The 22,720-nt window shown below is 36.3% G+C and overlaps 1 protein-coding gene across 3 annotated transcripts in view; it reads left to right on the top strand.

Annotated features, from left to right (window-relative positions):
* LOC145223363 (TOG array regulator of axonemal microtubules protein 1-like) overlaps positions 1-22,720 on the top strand; it is a 118,712-nt gene that overhangs the window by 45,603 nt on the left and 50,389 nt on the right. For all 3 annotated transcript variants that reach the window (XM_080089788.1, XM_080089782.1, XM_080089797.1), the window contains one exon: positions 14,911-15,032. In XM_080089788.1, the coding sequence (XP_079945914.1) occupies positions 14,911-15,032 (122 nt within the window). The remainder of the gene's footprint in view (positions 1-14,910; positions 15,033-22,720) is intronic.

Consider the following 22,720-nt stretch of genomic DNA (forward strand, 5'->3'; position numbering starts at 1 on the left):
TTTTGCAAATTGTCACTTGACACAATTTCTTCGTGTGGTTGGGACGTTTACTGTGCGTCTGAGATCTTATGCTATTTGCCAAATCAGCAATTTTTTAGAACAATTTACTTAAAAGTAATTCGTTTTAGCGGGAAATAACAGTAGAAGCAATTCACGTTCAAATATAGCTGACTATATATTGTTGACGCCTAAACGGAGGTCACCTTGAATCAAGTTAAGGTCGTTGAAGTGCTTTGAAAATGGACATTAAACACGGCATAGGATTCGTTAATGCAGACCAGCACAACAACATCTATAAGCACCTTGCATTGTTAATGTTGGCGCAAGGAATTTATTAACTAAAAAAATAATAATATTTTATTGCACAAGTTTTTGCGCCCAATAATACTAAAAATGTCATGTTTATGTTACAATAAAATCACGTTATTTTTAAAAAAAATCAAGCAACGCATATTGTTATGTCACAAACGTATACAAGTGTTATATGCAATGAGCCATTGGAAAAAACATGCAAGAAGTGTTAACCAAAACTCGGTTAGCAACATCGACACAAATTTAACATGACATAGTTTAAAGAAGGGGTAACCAAATTTTTTTCGGGGCGAGCTGGATAACATGAAAATGACATTTGACGGCCACATAGCTTGCACGCCCATACGCATACAATATTATTAAGAGACCGATAGCGCTCCTGTCGAACAATAAAATTATTTGGCACAAACTACTGACTGATCCTTTATTTCATCACAATTAACAAAGAAAGGCTTGCAGTAACGAAAGCATTGATACTTTTAAGTCTTGTCTGTGATGTACCAAACTGCCTTTGGACGATATTTATGCATCAAGTTTGAAATTAGATGAACTTAATCCCACATGTTGTTGCGGGAATTTTTGCGCAGCACATTAACTTTCTACGGTTAACTCGTTTTTTTCCAAAATGCATATTTAGAACAAATATTTTCGCGGGCTTTACTTTGGTAATCCCTGATTTAAAATGAAGTAAACTTAAAAACCTAAAATGCGTTACAAACAATTGCTCCGTAAATCAAAGGTACTAAACGACCTAGAAACGTAGGCGGCTTGTTGCGTAAAAATAAAGCATGTGTGTAACAGTTATAGTTTCGTCGGCATCAGCTACTAAAGCATACCAGTACAGAACCACGCCGCAAAGGGTGTAACTTGCGACGTTAAGTGACGTCCGGGCTGGAATATTTCTGTCTGTTACAGAGTTATAAAATTCTGCCTCCCCGCCGATTTTAGCAAGTGGGCGCCTATGGTTACCCCAATAACCCCCTAAAATGGGCGAGTTTTTTAAATGATGTCTGAATAAATAAAATTTGGACAGCTTGCAGAATTTGTCTTTTATAGGTGTCAATTGTTGTGTTTAACCCTATAATATTTGCCCCTCTAACCTCCTAAAAAGGGTAAGTTTTTAAAACAGTGTCGGAATTAATTGAAAATCGTATAACTTGCATAATATGCCTTTTATAGTTGTCAATTGTTGTGTTTTACCCATTTACCCCACTATCCCCCAAATTGGGTCAATTTTTTGAACAATATCTGAATTAAATGAAATTTGGACAGCTTGTAGAGTGTGCCATTTATAGGTGTCGATTGTTGTGTTTAACCCAGTAGCCCTATCATTTACCCCACTAGCCCGCCTAAAGTCATGTGCAATTTGCCACTAATAGGAGCTGATTGTTGTGTTACCCTGTTGCCCCCAAGGTCACCGCTAACATGAAGTTCCTGTGGTGCAGTAGTCTTATAAAGGCAACTGAATGTATATTCCATGTGTTTGTGATTTGCTTGCATTTCTGCTTAAAACACATATAGGGGTCAAAATTTTGTGGCCAATTGCAAAAGCACTTCTTATTTGGCAAATAATGACATTAGAGTAGTATGCAAATGAAAGGGTAATCCCCCATCTTGTATCAAGGTAAATTTTGGTGGTTTGTGAGCAACTGATAAGTGACCCTTTTTTGCATTTTGTGAACTGTGGTAAATTGTCGCTTTTTGTGTGTGGTTGCAAATGAAATACTGAGGCCCCTTCATTAGTCCGTGTAACGGTTAGAATTTCGGTGAAACATGTCATGTGGGACTAGGGAAAATTTTCATTTTGTGTTTGTTGTCAGTAGTTTTTCTAGCAGTCTGACTAAATATTACTTTTTATGGGTCCCCTTCCCTGAAGGGGACACATATTGTTTTTGTCCGTATTTTTTTTTTCTTTTTTTCTTTTTTTCTTTTTTCTTTTTTTCTTTTTTCTGTCTAACGCTGGTTTGTAACGATCGTTTGGTCAAGAAAGAGTGCTTCAAATTTATTCAAATTTGGACATATGTTAGATATTAATCCAAACTTGGTCCACCTGAAGTTTGACCCCAAATTACCCAGCGGTTCACCCACAGGCCCCCGAAACGTAAAATTTTTAACGCTGGTTTGTAACGCTCGTTTAGTGAAGAAAGCGTGCTTCAAACTTATTGAAATTTGGACATATGTTAGATATTAATCCAAACTTGGTCCACCAGAAGTTTGACCCCAAATTACCCAGCGGTTCACCCACAGGCCCCCGAAACGTAAATTTTTTAACGCTGGTTTGTAACGCTTGTTTAGTAAAGAAAGAGTGCTTCAAATTTATTCAAATTTGGACATATGTTAGATATTAATCTGAACTTGGTCCACCTGAAGTTTGACCCGGAATGACCCAGCGACACACCCACAGGCCCCCGAAACGTAAATGTGTCTAACGCTCGTTTGGTCAAGAAAGACACTGTAGGCAGAAGTCCCAAGAGAGTATGTTTACGAATAATAGGGCAGAGCAGGAGGGCTCAGCTTGACGTCGGACAGACGTTTTACGAGACGTCGTTTCGGTGATTAGAAATCAGCTGTTTTGCACAGCAATGCTATGTCGTTTTATTAAGTTATCACTCACATTTTCAGTTTTGGCAAAGGTTTCACACATATGACGCGATTTAAACCTAATAAGCGTGCTTCGGTTTCGTATAATGTCAAGCGAAACTTTGTTAAACAAACTAAATATGAAAAAATAAACTTGACTTTTTTGCAAGATAAAAGTTTTTTAAATGCTCGTTGTCAGGTTGGCCGTTGCATGACCACGAGTTACTTAAGGTCAATTAGAAGGTATTACTAACACAGTTCAGAACTTTCTTTCGCCATAACGTAGCGTTTTTTTTTTTAATCAAATACTCAAGGCATGTATAAATTAGGTCAAACGGTGTTGTTGAACACCAAGGACGGCGTGCTATTGAAAACGGTGTCAAAAGGTCAAACAGTCGTCTGGTGTGTGCACCCTAAAGGTTACTACAGGTCAATGGTACTCGTTTTGCGAAACAAAGTTAAATGAAAAACTCGTTTTGCGAAACAAAGTTAAATGAAAAGTTATGTATACACTTGCAGCAAATCGCTTTTTAATTGTCTGTAACACAACTGTTACAGCTTTCTAGAAAAAATTGTGTTTAAAACCCGACCTTGGACGACAATATCTGGGTCAAAGCAAGAGATTAAATTGAAAGTATTTGTTTCGTTCTTTTTTAATGTTTTTGTAATTATACGACAATAATAGTGCAAAAAATACAACAAAATTTTTCATTGTTGGGTTAATGCATTCTAAAAATTTGTTCTTAAGAATTTAAAAATCACCGCAACATTTGTTTACTGTAAATCCGCACAAACACGCGTGTGGGGACCCATTAGTTTTTGTTTACAAAAACAATCATATGTGTAGATCAAATAATGTGTATAGTAAATTGGTAAATATCGTATAGAATATATAAAATGGAAGTATATCAGAAAGCCACCATTCTAGTTATTATTTATATGCATAAATGCGAAATATATTATTTTGTATATTTATATTTACTAAACTTATTTGTGTGATTTTTTTGCATGTAGAAGCTTTTTTATCGTGCAACATACATTATGCCAACATCTAATCACAAAAATAAGTCTATTCTTGTTTGACACTATGATATATTCCAGAATGTTTTGCCACACTGTTCGCTAATGTATTTTTTACCTCCTCAACAGTTCAAATACTCCCAAGCTATTTTTTTGTAGCAGCTGCAATTTTTATCAAATGATGTACCAGAACTGTGCTTTTAGGGAAAGATTTTTTTCCTAAAGTTTGTCCGACTTGTTTTTCCTTTCAATATTTGATGGGTATGGATGAAACTTAAACAGATGGTAGATATAGTTATGTAGATGTGCATCCCACTTTGTTTGTCTTGATAACCCCAGTATTAAATTTGGATAGCTTGTAGAGTATGCCGTATAAGTGTCGATTGTTGTGTTCAACCCAGTAGCCCCAACAGTTACCCCACTAGCCCACAAAGTGTATTTGTATGTTACTGGGCACCACAACCGAAAGATTTCTGTGGCGCAATAGTGTTACAACGGCAACCAGCCATATGTTACTCATGTTTGTGGTTTGCTAAGTGGATGTTTTTGTGCCATGGCAGTTACGGGTTTGTTAACAGCCCTATGATGTCAAAAGCATTAACGGTTGGCATATTTCCAAAATGTTTCCGAATTTGAACCACAGGACTTTTTAAACCAATCACAAAGGCAGGTTTTCGCTGATCATGCGACTTTTTAACCAATCAGCGTAGTCGACTCATTGAACCAATCAGACGACAGCTTGCATAGTAACAAGTCGATCTGCCTTGAGGTACTATATTTGAAAGTAAAGGTTGTGCGTCTTTTATAATTAAATTACTGAAATATAAGCTTTTTTAAAGGCAATTTTAATACATCAATATAAGCTTTTTTGTAATCATCTGATTTCGTTTAATGGATCCCTGCGGCAAATTGTGGAACTAGGAGGAAAATTAGTAACAAAAGGAAATGAAGAAATGGTTTTTAGATTGGCCTTACAAGCTAAAGAATGGGATGAATGGCTTGAGTCTTTTGTATAGTTTCCAATACTAACCGGTGCAAGCAAATTCAACACTTTGTGCCCAGTGTTTATGGATTTTGAGATCAAACAACAAGTCTAAAAAATCAGATCACATGAACCAGATACTGAGTATACAGATTACACTGCAGATAACCACCCAAATTTGGTTTGTAGATTGAGGCAATTGTTTTTTGTTCAATTTGTTGGAGCTTAGTTCGGGCTATTTGCTATTCCAGAACCTGCATGGATGCATAATTATGGGTCCCCTTCCCTGAAGGGGACACATATTGTTTTTGTCTGTATTTCTTTTTTCTGTCTAACACTGGTTTGTTATACGCGTTTGGTCAAGAAAGAGTGCTTCAAATATATTCAAATTTGGACAGATGTTCGTTATTAATCCAAATTTGATCCTCCTGAAGTTTGACCCTGAATAACCCAGCGGTTCACCCACAGGCCCCCAAAACGTATTTTTTTAAAAACGGCTGTACTGACTAAAGTACAGCATCTCTGAGTGATATGCTTAGTTGTTTGGTGCAATATAAGATATTTCAAAGATTTTTGTATCTTTTTCTTCGATTCACCCATTTTCACCCCTTAAACCCCCAAATATTCATTTCTGTCTAACGCTTGTTTGTTAAATACGTTTGGTCAAGAAAGAGTGCTTTAAATTTATTCCAATTTGGACAGATGTTAGTTATTAATCCAAATTTGATCCTCCTGAAGTTTGACCCTGAATAACCCAGCGGTTCACCCACAGGCTCCCAAAACATATTTTTAAAAAAACGGCTGTACTGACTAAAGTACAGCATCTCTGAGTGATATGCTTAGCTGTTTGGTGCAATATAAGATATTTCAAAGATTTTTGTATATTTTTCTTCGATTCACCCATTTTCACCCCTTAAACCCCCAAATATTCATTTCTGTCTAACGCTTGTTTGTTAAATACGTTTGGTCAAGAAAGAGTGCTTTAAATTTATTCCAATTTGGACAGATGTTAGTTATTAATCCAAATTTGATCCTCCTGAAGTTTGACCCTGAATAACCCAGCGGTTCACCCACAGGCTCCCAAAACATATTTTTAAAAAAAACGGCTGTACTGACTAAAGTACAGCATCTCTGAGTGATATGCTTAGCTGTTTGGTGCAATATAAGATATTTCAAAGATTTTTGTATATTTTTCTTCGATTCACCCATTTTCACCCCTTAAACCCCCAAATATTCATTTCTGTCTAATGCTGGTTTGTTAAATGCGTTTGGTCAAGAAAGAGTGCTTTAAATTTATTCCAATTTGGACAGATGTTAGTTATTAATCCAAATTTGATCCTCCTGAAGTTTGACCCCAAACGACCGAGCGGTTCACCCACAGGCCCCCCAAAACGGAAAATAATTAAAACGCCTGTACTGACTAAAGTACATAATCTGAGAGTTTCAAGCTTTGTTGGTTGGTGCAATGAAAGATATTCAGTATTTAAATTTTTGCCTTAATCGGCCAAATAGTTACTTTTACAGCCCATGATATGTGTACACTGTCAGTCAGATAGAAGTCTCAACTCTCAAGGGAGTAATTCACTTGTTTACGATTAAGGCGGGTGAATGCAGCGGGAGTGCTCAGCTTGACATCCGGACAGACGTTTTACGAGCAGTCATGTCGGTGATTAGAAATCAGCTGTTTTTGCGCAGCTATGCTATGTCGTTTTATTAAGTTATCAAGCACATTTTCAGCTTTGGAAAATTGTGTTTAAAAATTGACCTTGAACGACAATATCAAGGTCAAAGCATGGGATTCAATTAAAAGTATTTTTCCTGTTCTTATTTACAATAATGATGCAAAAAGAATACGGACAAACCTTTTAAAGCTGGGTTATTGCTAACGTTGGTTAAGTTTTTTCTTAAGAATCTAAAAATAACCACGACGTTTGTTTACCGTAAATCCGCACAAATACGTGTGTGGGGACCCATTCGTTTTTGCTTGCAAAAACAATCATATGTGTAGATCAAATGATGTGTATAGTAAATTGGTAAATATCATATAGAACATATAAAATGGAAGTATATCAGAAAGCCACCTTTCTAGTTAATTTTGTTGTTTAAAAGTGATTACCTATAGCTTACTGTTCCTTAAGCCACCAGAGCTCAGACCTGTATGTCTGGATCTCAAGGACGGGCCTCTGTACTGTTAAAACAAATAAAACCTTGTGAAGGGATGGACTACGGGAAAAGGCAGGGCAGATCGGAGACATCAAGCACACCGAGTTTAAAGGCATTTGCTTGACAACTTACTATTACTAAAGTTATTGGATCAGTAAACATATTGACTATCATGGATAATGTTATACCAATGGATTATCATCGGATCTACTTGATACAACTGTGTTGGCTGATTATTTTTAACTGTGGTTACTGCATGCATAATAAACAAGTTTTTGGAGGACTGTTGAAATGAGTGATATAATGTTTTAATTCAGGTACAACTGTTTTGTTCCATATAAAGAGCTGCAAATAAATAAACTAATGTAAACCATGAAGGAAAATAAATAGCCCCTGTAGCAAGGTCAAGACAAGCTATTTTGACTTGCTAATACACTTTATTTCAAGTAAAAAGCAAAACTGTAATGTGTTCTGCTAAAAGGTTATTTTACCAAAGATTAAAGTGCTTAATGTCACAATTGTAATGTTGCACTGTTGTTGTGTCTATTCTTATGGTTTGCAACAATGAACATAAAAAAGTTGGTAGTACATATTTTTTTATTACTGTTTCCACTTTGCCTATAATATACATTTTCAAATATCTAGATGAACAAATTTATTTGGGCTTTCAAAACAATTAATTGATACTGGTGCATGTACTAAAAGTATGTAACACACTTTTCTACTAAATGGCTACTAATTATGGATTCCACTCCCTGTTTCACCCTGTAGCCCCAATATTTACCCCACTAGCCCCCTAATATGGGTCAATTTTTGAAACAATGTCGGAATTGTATAAATTGGGACAGTTTGGTCATTTTGCCATTTATAGGTGTTGATTGTTTTGTTTCACCCTGTAGCCCCAATATTTACCCCACTGACCCCTAAGATAGGTCAATTTTTCAAACAATGTCTGAATTAGATGAAGTTGAGACAGTTTGTTCATTTTGCCATTTATAGGTGTTGGTTATTGAGTTTCACCATGTAGCCCCACTAACCCCTAAAATTGGTAAATTTTGCAAATAATTGTTGAATTGAATGCAACTTGTATACTTTGTGCCTCATACAGCATGATTATTTCTGCAGACTTTTTGGTCCTGTTATACTCATAGCATCAAAATTTATTATGGTTATTTCATGAAATGCATTATTTACAACTTTGTATGTGTGGGGGACCCATGAGACAACTAAGAGTATACAATAAAGTGACTTATTTGGGACCCATGACAAAATAAGTGAAGGATATATATATATATGTGTTAAGAAATAGGTCATAGTGTATGTGCAATGGCAATATGTGCTTAAACCACCCTTCAGTTGTTTTACCATTTACAACAAGGCATAGAAAATATGACTGGTATCTTGATCAACTGACTTCCTCACACATCTTTTTTGAGATTTACCTAATTTACTTTTTTATGTTTCATAATCATTTTTGTAAATTCAGTTAACACAATCGATCCAATTTTGGAAATAAATGTTCCCAGCGATCTTTATACATACCATGACAACAGTATTCGAGGTACTGTGTACGGTTAAAAATAACTGAAACATTACAGTAGTTTTAGTTGGTCGCAAGTAACTTTTTTTTACATGCAAGTTGGTTGCACTGATTGTGTTTTTACTTAGTCACAGTTTTAATTTTAGGATTTTTTGTGCAATGATCAGTATTGCAGTAGTGTTTTAGATCAGTGCTTGTCAACCTTTTTTGAAGCTGTACACCCTTTTAACATTTACTCAAAATTTGTACACCCCAGTGAAAAATTATTCAACCCTGTAACACACTGAATCCGTGGTCCTAACAGAAATAATGATGAGCACAATACCAACAAGCCATAATCCATAATTTACTTTCTACTTCAAAAAGAACTAACATTAACAACGAGTATCAAGTGAAATATTAAATATGACGTCACAAATAGAGTTTTGTAACTTAAAATCAACGTACACTTGAGATGCATGTTGTGCCATGAATTGTACACTCCAGTCAGCCTGTTCTAAAACTGAAACCTGTCTATACCTGTTCATAGGTATATTATACTTTGTATCTGGTACACCCCATCAAAGTGGTACACCCTTTAAAAATATGGTACACCCTGGGGTGTATGATACACCCGGTTGAAAAGCACTGTTTTAGATTGTTGCAAGAGACTTTAATATATTTTCCCTGTTTAAGCTACTTTTTGCCCAGGGCGAAACTTTTGCTGGCACCTTGATACCATGGTTGCAGCTGAAAATTTCTATGGTTATAAGCAGTGGTGGGATTCAATTTTGATGTCTGTCAGGTCTATCACAAAAGTCATATTTCTCAGCCAATTCTGTTACAAAAAGTCCATTGACAGTAACCAGTATTGCTAACCGGTTCGCTGAGATCACAAAATTGCGTGAGACGGTTCTATAGAAACGGTTCAAACCGACTGAATCCCACCACTGGTTATAAGTGCTAAGAAGTTACAATAATTCTGTTGCATTACAGTGCCGGCAAAAAAATCTTTACATGTGGTCGGCAAAAAAAGCTTTACATGCACAATCTGTGCAAGTTCTTAGCTTAACTGTTTCCCCAAAACGCAATGCGTCGCAAAAACGCTTATAGTTACGTTATAAGCTGCTGTTTGGCTACACTTCACTGCAAAGCCATTGCTCTGCGTTCCCAGTGTTGCTTTACAGCAGGGGTGTGCAACAGTTTTCGTCGGTGGGCCGTATAACCAATTCCAGACCTCAAGGGAGGGCCACACAACTTTTTTTCATGTGCACAATAAATTCAAAATTTTCCAAATGAATCAATCAATTAATTTTCTACAACATACAGAGTTTCAGCGCAACACAGGCTTTCGCACAAACGAATTGTTAACTAGACGAGGGGCATTGTTATGTCACATTTGGTGCAGTATAGGCAACTTGTTGTAACCACTGTATGATCCACCGGTGGGAAAACGCCGATTTAGCTTATATTTGTTACGTATAGTATAGCAACTTAGGAGATTTACCAAAAACTAGTGGAAAATTTTGCTAAATTCTCAGAAGAATTGCATTTTTATCTTAATCAGTGTGTTGGTGGGGGCCACACTAAATAGCTTGGCGGGTCGGACTGTGGCCCGCGGGCCGTATGTTGCACGCCCCTGCTTTACAGCTTCGTGAATAGTAAGGTCGGTAATATCACACTATATTTTTCTTTTTCCTAAAGTTGCGAGGTCTTGCTAAATTTTATTCAAACACTAAAATGGGTTAAAAGAAGATGCAAATGGAACAGAAATCTTGTGCCTTGAATTTGTTAGAGAAGGGAGATTCTGTGACTGCTGTAGCCAGAGATATTGAGGGTGTCAAGAGAGGCAATTTATCGATTAAAAACATAAGCGGCATTATTGCCACATGGGTTGGTTCTGAAGAGGAAATCAGGCTCGGGTGCACCAAAGAAGACTTCGCCAAGAACGGATAAGTTTTAAAGCGTGAAGTAGCCTCATATTCATCTATAACTGCCGTTGAATTAAAAAACAAGCATCCTGAGCTTCTCCACAACGTTTCAACCAGGACAATTCGACATCAACTACATAAGGATCTTAAGCTACCACGCCGCCGTGTAGCCAAAAAGCCCGTGCTTACTATAGAAGTCACAGAATCTTCCTTCTTTAACAAAGTCAAGGCACGAGATTTTTCTTCCATTTGCATCTTCTTTTGACCCATTTTAGTGTTTGAATAAAATTTTGCAAGACCTCGAAACTTTAGGATAAAGAAAAATATTTTGTGATTTCACCGACCTTACTATTCATGAAGCTGTAAAGCAACACTGGGCACGTAGAGCAATGGCTTTGTGGTGAAGTGTGGCCAGACAGCAGCTTATGCCATACCTATAAGCGTTTTTGTGACACATTGTGTTTTGGCCGGAACAGTAAGCTAGGAACTTGTGCAGATTGTGCATGTAAAGTTTTTTTTTTTGCCGACCGTATGTAAAGATTTTTTTTGCCGCCACTGTAGTGAAGTTATTTCTTGTTTTTGTCCTTATTTATTTTCTTTTTCTGTCTAAGGCTGGTTCGTTGCATTTGGTCGAGAAAGAGTGCTTCAAATTTATACAAATGTTAGTTATTTATCCATATTTGATCCTCCTGAAGTTTGACCCCGAATGACCGAAAGGTTCACCCACAGGCCCCCAAAATGAAAGTTTTTTGAACAGCTATACTGACCAAAGTACATGATCTTGGAGTTTTATGCTTTGTTGTTTGGTGCAATGAACGATATTTACTGTGCATATTTACAGCACTTCACCTTACAATCAAAGAATTAAGGGTTGGTGGTCTTTCTTGTGCCTAATCTGTACAACCTCATGGATATATTTTTTGTTTTGAAAAAGATTGAAAACAATTCTTGTTTCAACATTTGGTGTCGCAAAAATACATTTATCATTGGAAATTGAATTGAGAATGAAGACCCGTGGTTTTGCTTTCATATAATTATTCAAAAGAATGTTTTTGAATTCTTGAAACACAGTTTGTTAGAAAGTCGCGTTATGATAGGGTTTGTGGAAGACAAATCAGATGTACTATCTTCCGGAATTAAATGGCATTACTTACTATTTAACTTATCTAAGAATATGGAAATACAAGTGAACAACTTAACAACATGTCCTTACATGGGAACTGTTTTGTATTTCATTAATATTTTATACACATTATAGAAAATTTCAACCAGGAACTTTTCACTAATTGAAGTGCAATCCTCTAGCTCAGTGGTTCTTAACCTTTACATCACGGACGGACCCCTATGATATTCATCAGCCTTTGGTCGAACCCCAACAAGTGTCATCCTAGGTTTCTAACTCATTTTGTTCTTTTGACCATATGTTTTTGCTGCCAAAAAAGATTAGTTATGGGTCCCCTTCCCTGAAGGGGACACATATTGATTTTACTCGATTTGTTTGTTTGTTTTTTCTTTTTTTTTCTTTGTTTTTTTCTGCCCAAAGTTTGTCCACCTCGTTTTGCCTTGAAATGTTTGATGGATTTTGATGAAATTTTCACAGATGGTAGATATAGTTATGTAGATGTGCCATTTGTTTTGTTTGACTCGATAGCCCCAGTGTTTACCCCACTAGCCCCCTAAAATGGGTAAATTTTGAACAATGTCCGAATTGGATGAAATTTGAAAAGTTTGTTCATTGTGCCATTTTAGGGCATCGTTTGTTGTGTTTTACCCTGTAGCCCCAATATTTACCCCACTAGACCCCTAAAATGGGTGATTTTTTAAACAATGTCCGATTTAGATGAAATTTGGACAGTTTGTTCATTGTGCTTTTTTAGGGCATCGTTTGTTGTGTTTTACACTGTAGCCCCAATATTTACCCCAGTAGACCCCTAAAATGGGTGATTTTTTAAACAATGTCCGATTTGGATGAACTTTGGACAGTTTGTTCATTGTGCTTTTTTAGGGCATCGTTTGTTGTGTTTTACACTGTAGCCCCAATATTTACCCCAGTAGACCCCTAAAATGGGTGAATTTTTTAAACAATGTCCGATTCGGATGAAATTTGGACAGTTTGTTCATTGTGCTTTTTTAGGGCATCGTTTGTTGTGTTTTACACTGTAGCCCCAATATTTACCCCAGTAGACCCCTAAAATGGGTGATTTTTTTAAACAATGGCCGATTCGGATGAAATTTGGACAGTTTCTTCATTATGCCATTTGAGGGCGTCGATTATTGTGTTTCACCATGTAGCCCAATATTTACTCCTTAAGCCACCTATTTTTTAAAAAACATCCGATTTGGATGAATTTTTGATAGTTTTATGAATTTGGCATTTGTAGCTGTCGAATATTGTGTTTCACCCTGCAGCCCTATTATTTACCCTACCAACCCCCCAAAATGTGTGAATTAATCAACAATACATTTTGACAGTTTGTATAATATGCCATTTTGAGATGTCAGTGTTTTATGCTATTTAGGCACACAAACTTATAACAATGTCTCAATTGCATGAGATTTAGACAGTTTGTACTTTACATAACTTTTTTTTTTAGGAACACTACCAATCACTGTGTTTGACTTTATAGCAGTGTTTCTTATGGTTGTCTGTTTACAACTTTGCGGTTTTGGGGACCCATGAGTTTCTGCCTGCAGAAACAAATCAAGATTATAAAAATGTTGGCTAATATAGGACCCAATATAAATAAATATAGAGAATATATTACAGTTTGCAGAATAGGTTGTAGTGTATATGCTATAGTAAAATGTGCTAAGCCACCCTTCTAGTTGTTTTGCGGCTTTCAAACAATGTTCACAGTGTTCTTTTTTACGTCAACTATAATCTAGTTACAACCTTCCACTGTTTTGCCATCTAGCAAATAAAAATTGCTGTTTTAGCGACTATATAGCCTTTAGTTAGATTAAAACGTATACCTAGTATTTGTATTGTACTTCAAAGAACCGTCGTCGATCGAACCCAGGTTAAGAACCACTGCTCTAGCTATACCAATTTCATACTGAAAAGCTCTATGTAATGTAAATACAAAGAAAAAAGAACTACACTTAATTTGCATTTTGTGAAATCACCAACAACATCTCAGCTAATACCAAACATGCGCCTTTTTAGGATGCATCATGAGAACAGTTTTGTAAAACTTTCTTTTACAATGCAGGCATTTCTTATTAATAAGGAAACAACAGGCTATGAACACAAGCCGATATCAGAGGCCAAGTGGAAATATATTTTGTATAGCATTCTGCAAAATCGAGTAGATTATACCACATAACAAATAGGTCCAACCCTACACCCATGCAATGGGGGCAACATTAATAAGCCATGACTTTGTTTGGATGAAAAAAGCAAAATCTTTCTCAACTACCTGCCAATTATCTTTTCATTGCTTTATTAACATGTTTTAGCGTGTAACATCAAAAGGTAAGCAAAGACATTTACTGACGAACACAATACCTAGATCCTCTAATTTTGGTGGCATGTGAGTCAACAAAATAAAAGAATTGCAGATCTGTCATGTGTGCAAATTTACAAATAATACATGCATACAAACAGGCTATAGATCAGCATGGTCCAACTTCAGTTTGTTGCAGGCCATCCGAAATCAGAAACTTACTTTGTGGACAAGTGCCTAATTAAAACTGTTTCTAGGCTGTACAATCCAGAGAATAACACACTGAAAATCCAAACATTATATTTGTTTGTATATTTTTTTCAATTCAGCACCCCGGGACTGCGGGCCAACAGTTGGACCATGCTGTAGACAAACAAGGCAGTGACACTATGTTACTAGTAAACAGAAATGAATCATACCACATGACAAAAAGCTATGTGCTTTATTAAGAGATTTTCAAAACCAGACAGTTTACACAAATTCAAATCCTCCAATTTTCAGTGGTCAACCAATATTCCTTTATGGTAACAATGTCACCAACTTGTTTTCTTTAACCAACAGTACAATTACTTGTTTTTGGTAGGCATTTGTATTTTCATTATTTAATGTCTGCCGGGCTATTGGCTTTGTGAGAAAACTGCTTGGCAGCATGTATTTTTTAAATCTAAAGATTGATTTGCTGCATCTGTGCCATAACCTTTTGTTTTTCGGGCAAAAGTTGGAACTGGTGTTGTGTGTGTTTTTTGTTTGATTTCTTTCTTGGACTTTATTTGTGGATAGAATAAAAAACATGTTACAGATGTAAAAGGCTCAATTGAAAATTGGTAATTGTATCCATTGTAGCTATGACAAATGATGTAAGTGCCAAATCAATATAGAAAACATGACATATATAAACCGGCAATGTGTGAAAAAGATTCCTTTCTAAAATGTCAACAAGTTTTATTTTGCTTGCAGTTTTTTACACAAATTTCATCAATCAGACGCAGTGCTCAAAATAAGCGACAACAACTAAAAAGTCAACCTTCAAATATAGCATCACGATTATCAGAACCCACTTGCAATGAAAGTAAAGAAAGGTATGTTCCTAACCCAATGCTTTACAACCCCTTTTGTTTTAAAAGCAAGTGCAGTAAAAATTATGTGTATTGTTTTCATGTCGGCAAATATAAAAATCTTTTTGCCCATATGCTGCATTTCCTTAAAAAGGGATAGGAGTGAATGATAGTTATGGGTCCCCTTCCCTGAAGGGGACACATATTGTTTTTGTCCGTATTTTTATTTATTTTTTCTGTCTAATGCTGGTGTTGTATTCTTCAAATTGTTGTATTCACGACACCAAGTAACACGGAAGGAAAATGAATGATTCAACTTAACATGCGCAGTGTTATATAGGCAACAGGAATTAACCATTAACATTCCACGAAAACTACGCCACATTAGGGTTAACTATGCTTGTGGAGTTTAATTACAATGTTAGAAATGTTACTGCGCTATAGGCACACAAGGCTTGAAATGAGCTGCTAATTAAACACAATGTTGGAAATTATATTGCAACAATAGAAATCCTTAACAGCTGGTTTGTTATACGTGTTTGGTCAAGAAAGAGTGCAATGACCAAAGGGTTCACTCACAGGCCCCCAAAATGTAAATTTTTTATAACGGCTGTACTGATCAAATTACATGATCTAGGACAGGGGTTGGCAACCCCTGGCACGCATGCCAAGGTTGACACGTGAGGTTGTTTTTCATGGCACCCCAACCGATTTGCATGTTTATATTAAAGTAACAATTTCAACTGTTGCACTGCTTGTTTATAGTTTTTATCAAGCCATTGTTATAAAATTCGGCCTTACATGCACAAAACACTCTGCTTTCTCTTCATTATTGATATCTGCTGGCATGAACCACAATTATTTAGAATAACGTTGGCATGCGAGGTCGTTAACACATGGAAATAACACGTAAATTGGCACGGGTCGCCTAAAAGGTTGCCGACCCCTGATGTAGGAGTTTCATGCTTTGACCCAGTACCCTAGGTCAGAAATGTAAGCCTGTTATATGTGCTAAAAGTAAAATAAATAAAAATGTTTGCAGTGGTTTATACTCATTTAGTGTTTAAAATTTTGGCTCAATAGCCAAATGGTTATCATTACAGCCCATAATATGTGTCCACTGGAAAGCCCAAAAGCGTAATTCACTGGTTTACAATTGCGGTGATTTAATGCATAGCGGGAGATCGCTGCTTGACATGTGGATGGGCGTTTACGAGGCAGTCTTTTTAATGACAAGATCAGCGCAGTAATGCTATGTTTTTGAATTAAGTTAGCATGCGTATTTTAGCGAAGGTTTTGTATCTCTTGAGTAATTAAAACAATATTTAAGTTTTGTACATTTCAGGCAAATGTTTTTAATTAACATAAAGGGATAAAACTACATGTTTTTCAAAGATGCCATGAAAAGTCATTCAACGGTCATTGACAAGTTGGCCGCCTTATGGCGACTGAAGGTCAACTTGTAGGAAACGCAGAACACAGTTGAGAATAATTTTTTGTCACAACATAGCTTTTTTAATTTTTACACATATACTCCAGAAACAATACGTTAGTTAAATATTGATTGGGAGACGGTATTGTTAATCACTAAGGACTGCATGCTATTAAAAACCGTGTCAAAAAATCTTTATATGGTTGTTCGGCGACTATCCCGCACTAGGCTACTGAAGAACAATTATATGACAATAATGATGCAAAAAGAATATGGACAAAACTCTTTAAAAGTTGGGTTAATGCTTTCTAAAAATTTGTCCTTAAAAATCTAAAAATAACTGCAACATTTGTTTACCGTAAATCTGCACAAACACGTGTGTGGGGACCCATTTATTTTTGCTTGCAAAAACAATCATATATTTAGATCAGTGGTCACCAACCTTTTTGTAGTCACTGACCCCTTTTACAAATTTTGTAGGTCCGCGGACCCCCAATGGAATGTACTGTAGTCTGGTTATGTTTGTCGTTTCCTGTTATTATATACTATTATACGGTATTATACTTTCGCTTTTGGGGGCAGAATTTCAACCTTCACAGTCCTTAAATCACAATAAAGTTCTCTAGTGTAGCAGTAAATGCAATAAAGAGATAAATTCTCTGTTGTACAACACTTGAAACAAAGCACAATAAGTTCTATTGTTCATGTGTGTTGTGATGTCACAATCGAGGTAACAATCTCAAGTTTTCCCAAACCAAAGGTTTAAGTTTTCACTCATATGCAGGGCTGTAAAAACGGTTTAGAAACTTAAAAATATTGTACTGTTGGTATGGTATAGTAATGGTACTAAAAATGCTTGCCTCCTGAAACCATCTCACGGACCCCTTGGACGTCCGCGAACCCCAGGTTGGGAACCACTGATTTAGATCAAATGATGTGTATAGTAAATTGGTAAACATCATATAGAATATTTAACATAGAAGTATATCAGAAAGCCACCTTTCTAGTTTAATATCAGAAGTCACATTTGTTTCACAAATGACTGCGACCCAGCAGTCACCTTGTAAAGGATAATGGTAGTTACGTGTCTATCTGTTGTGTTTTTTACACACAGAGTCTCAGTCCTTTAAGTTGTATGTTAACAATACAATACTTCATTGTAAATCCAAATGTTTTTTGTACATAGCAAATGGGTTGTTAGAGAACGAACTTAATCATTAGGATTTCACTATCCAATCTGTTACATCTGCTTAATTAAGAAAACAGGACAATTTTAAACCATCGTCTATCATTCTACATCTATCATAAACATGCTTTTAACTACGGTAGGCAATGTCTCCTCTTAAAATGAACTAGATATTTTATTAGAAACATGGTGGTAGTTTTATTTTTAACATACTTTTTGGTCTTGCGACTCTTGTGCGATATGCAATATTTAAGTGGTGGTGCATTTTCCCACAATAGAAAGCCATTGATGTATAAGCTTGCATGTTTTTTTTCGTGAAATACATGAAATAATCTCATGTACACGAAAGTGTGGTCATTGTGGACATAGCTACTAGATGATAAAAGTTACTGCAGGTTAAACTTTCAATGTAGTCGACTGTGTTTGTTAAAATTGTTTGCTTTTTTTGAGCTTTATAGCACCCATGTTTTGCCTGGGAAGATTCAAATTAGTAATTTGTGTGCCGTTTATATAGCATTGAGATATTCAGGAATCGTCTTGGCAAATTGGAAGCCTGATTAACCGTTTTTTTCTTGACGCCTTTTTGTTCATGTTTAAACATACCTTCTGTTATTGCTGTTTAATAGATGAAGGTCTTCAGCTTGAAACAAAACTAACTTTCACCAGCCTTAACTTTACACAGATCTAAAAGCTAAGAGTGTGCCCGCATTCTTGGGTCATTGATTTCAGATCAACAAAACACATTCAAATCTATTGGGAAATTTGTTCTTGTGGAGAAAAAAAGTGTTGAAGGAGAAGTTTGGAATGTTAGGTCATTATTTTTGGCTCATAATGGCCTCAAATGTGTGAATTTTTTTCCGTAATGACGCTCTATGATGTCATTCGATCTGCCTCAGAAAATTTTCCAAACAAATGTACCAGGCCGTTCGTGAAATACTTAATTTACGTCAATGACTAGTAGCTGTTGTACATATTGTAACAGTTGTTCTGTTGCCTATTTCATTTTATAATTCAAAACGGCACATGAAAGGGCAAAGCGTTTTGTACAAAATTGTAAACAGACCCAAACTGAAAGTGCAAGACCGAAACCCGGTCACACTTGCAACATAGGCTTTTTCTCTAGCTCAAAACCGTTAAGCTGGGTGGTATCAGCTTCCAACTGTTATCTAACTTACAGAAAGAATAATTGGTTTTAGCGAAAGCTTTGTCATTTCCTGATTTTGCCGCCACTGTCTAGCTTACTCAGTAAAACTGCAACAAAAGTGTCATTATTATGAAATATGTAGCCATACAGAAACAGGCCACCTGTTAAGTTGTGCAATGTTACTAATGCATCATCACTAGTAACTGTAAAAGGCATAAGTTGTGGCAACACATTCAATTAACATCAATCTGATGTTTGTGACAAACTATTATGTGTTTGGCGGGTCAAAACAATACAACAATAAATGTTTGTAAACATGTTTGTTACTATTTACAACACCTAAAGTGTAAAATGTTGTATGCTGCTGGGGCCAACAACTTGTTCAAATGCAAAAACAAAGCGATATGTTGCATTTAGTGTTCACCCACAGGCCCCCGAAACAGAAAAAATTTTAACGCTGGTTTTTATCGCTCGTGTGGTAAAGAAGGAGTGCTTCAAATTTATTTAAATTTGGACACATGTTAGTTATTAAACCAAACTTGATCCTCCAGACGTTTGACCCCGAATTACCAAGCAGTTCACCCACAGGCCCCCGAAACAGAAAAAAATTTAACGCTGTTTTTTATCGCTCGTGTGGTAAAGAAAGAGTGTTTCAAATTTATTCAAATTTGGACATATGTTAGTTAATAAGCTGAACTTGATCCTCCAGAAGTTTGACCCCGAATGACCCAGCGGTTCACCCACAGGCCTCCGAAAAAAAATAAATTTAATGCTGGTTGTTATCGCTCGTGTGGTAAAGAAAGAGTGCTTCAAATTTGTTCAAATTTGGACACATGTTAGTTATTAATCCAAACTTGATCTTCCAGAAGTTTGACCCCGAATTACCAAGCAGTTTACCCACAGGCCCCCGAAACAGAAAAAATTTTAATGCTGGTTTTTATCGCTTGTGTGGTAAAGAAAGAGTGTTTCAAATTTATTCAAATTTGGACATATGTTGGTTAATAATCTGAACTTGATCCTCCAGAAGTTTGACCCTGAATGACCCAGCGGTTCACCCACAGGCCCCCCAAATGTAAATGTGTCTAACGCTCATTTGGTCAAGAAAGACACTGTAGGCAGAAGTCCCAAGAGAGTAACCTTACGGGTTTACGATAGCAGGAGGGCTCAGCTTGACGTCGGACAGATGTTTTAAGAGACATCGTTTCAGTGATTAGAAATCAGCTGTTTTGCACAGCAATCCTATTTCGTTTTATTAAGTTATCTCTCACATTTTCAGTTTTGGCAAAGATTTCACACATATGACGTGATTTAAACCTAATAAGCGTGCTTCGGTTTCGTATATGTCAAGCAAAACTTTGTTAATCAAAATAAAGATGAAAAAATAAACTTGACATTTTTGCAAGATAAAAGTTTTTTTTAAATGCTCATTATCAAGTTGGCCGCCGCATGACCACGGGTTACTTAAGGTCAGCTAGTAGGTATTACTAACACAGTTCAGAACTTTCTTTCGTCATAACGTAGCATTTTTTGCAATCAATTTAGGAATCAATACTCAATGCATGTATAAATTAGGTTAAACGGTGTTGTTGAACACTAAGGACAGCATGCTATTGAAAACAGTGTCAAAAGGTCAAACAGTCATTTGGCATGTGCACCCTGAGAGGTTACTACAGGTCAATGGTACTCGTTTTCAGAACAAAGCTAAATGAAAAACAATTTGTTATGTATACACTTGCAGCAAATTGCTTTTTAATTTAAAGTGTCTGTAACACAACTGTTACAGCTTTCTAGAAAAAGAGTGTGTTTGAAACAGGGAGTCGAACCAGAACTGAACCCGAACCCGCGAACCGGTTTGAGCAGTTAATTTCATTAAACCCGAACCGAACCCGAACCGCTAATTGCGATTTTCTAAAAACCCGAACCGGAGTTGAACCCCATATTTTGTTTGGCGTTGGACCCGAACCGGACTTGAACCAGTAAAAAATGCAGTCTGATATTTTGTGCTTTTTTTCTCAAAAAAGCACTGAAGAATACGCGAGATAACACTTATAGGGCGTGCCAAAATTAACAGTGCAGGGGCAAAATTCTTTTGGAGTTTGATAAGGCCAGGTATATGATGGGTAGAATTAAAATGAAACGAATAAAAATTTAAACCGGTTTAAAAACCGCAAACCGGTTCGGACCGGATAATTTGCCCAAACCGGAACAAAACCCGAACCCGAAAATAAACATTTTTAAAACCTGAACCGAACCCGAACCCTTAAAAACAAAACCAAGTGAACCGGAACCGAACCTGAACCCATATGACAAGCGGTTCGACTCCCTGGTTTAAAACCTGACCTTGGACGACAATATCTGGGTCAAAGCAAGAGAATCGATTGAAATTATTTTTTTTCGTTATTTTTTAATGTTTGTGTAATTATATGACAATAATAGTGCAAAAAGAATACGAACAAAAATTTATTATTGTTGGGTTAATGCTTTCTAAAAATTTGTTCTTAAAAATCTAAAAGTCACCGTAACTTTGTTTACCGTAAATCCGCACAAACACGCGTGTGGGGACCCATTCATTTTTGTTTACAAAAGCAATTATATGTGTAGATCATAGTAAATTGGTAAATAGCATATAGAATATATAAAATGGAAGTATATCAGAAAGCCACCATTCTAGTTTTGTGTTAAAAAAGTTTAATTTAGAGTTGACTGGCACATAAGTCGCACTGAAAATCTAGGGATTTAAAAGGCCCTTTCCCTAGCTTTTTTGCATAGATAACTTCCTATTTTTTTTGTAGGGCTAAATATAATCAAAATATGTTTACATTTTTTCTCAACAAAGCGGGAGAATCCAACTCACGCTGAGCGGTCGCATGTGCGTGTGCATTCATGAAACTGTCTCACATTGGTATGTGTGTGCACGAGCGCATGCACCCATATTCGATAGAACCACAGTGGCAATAGCACATTTCCACTACAATTCGCGTTTATAACGCCCACCCTTAATTTTTTTACAGAAAATTAGTACAAAATTTTGCGCGTTATACTCGAATAAATACGTTATATCCGCCCAATAAGCCGACCCCAGAAAATTAGGTGGAAAACGTAAGGTCCTGAAAATTGGCATATTAGCCGGAAAATACGATACTTGCAATAGCTGAAAACTTTCAATTTTGTTCTGACTTGGTGGCGATTTGCACTTATGTCGAGCGGATTGGTCACACCTATATATTTTTTTTTGAAATATAAGGAAAAAGTTTCGACCTATCTGCGAGCATATACGGTAAGTTATAATTAGAGGATCGTGATATTATTATTATTTTTTAAATATAAGGAAAAAGTTTCGACCTATCTGCGAGTATATACGGTAAGTTATAATTAGAGGATCGTGATATTATCGTGAGAATGTAACGCAAGTTGGCAGCTGACTTGGTGATTATGATTATGTAAATGCAGTATTATTACATAATGAAAGGCAATAATCAGCATTTTGTGAAAACAAGTAAATCTTCAAAAATGAAAGATCCACCCTACCCTGTGTTTACTAGTGTTCATACGAATTAACAAACAATGGCGGAAAGGCATGTTGATAACGGTTCTTTCGGTTTTTATTTGCTAAATTAGTCCACAACCTAAACTGAGTTGGGAGCCACTGCCTTAGGCGACCCCAGGCAAATTGTCAGGCGACCCGACTTGGGGTTGCGAAACACAGGTTGGGAACCGCTGGCCTATTTAGTCTACAACAACTTTTTTTGAATACATATTGAAGATAAGAGTTTTCTCTTCAAAAAGTCACTTCCAAACATGGCCCAGAATACTGTCAAAGCTTTGGAGAACACAATAAATTTATGTCAATTCAAAGTGTCTATTTCATGTCCGATATCAATAGCAGCTGTTGCACAATGAAACTTGTGAGCAAGTTTTTAAAGAAAAAAATGCATACATTGACAATACTA

The sequence above is a fragment of the Phallusia mammillata genome, chromosome 1 (genome assembly GCF_965637545.1).
Source record: "Phallusia mammillata chromosome 1, kaPhaMamm4.hap1.1, whole genome shotgun sequence".
NCBI lineage: Eukaryota > Metazoa > Chordata > Ascidiacea > Phlebobranchia > Ascidiidae > Phallusia > Phallusia mammillata.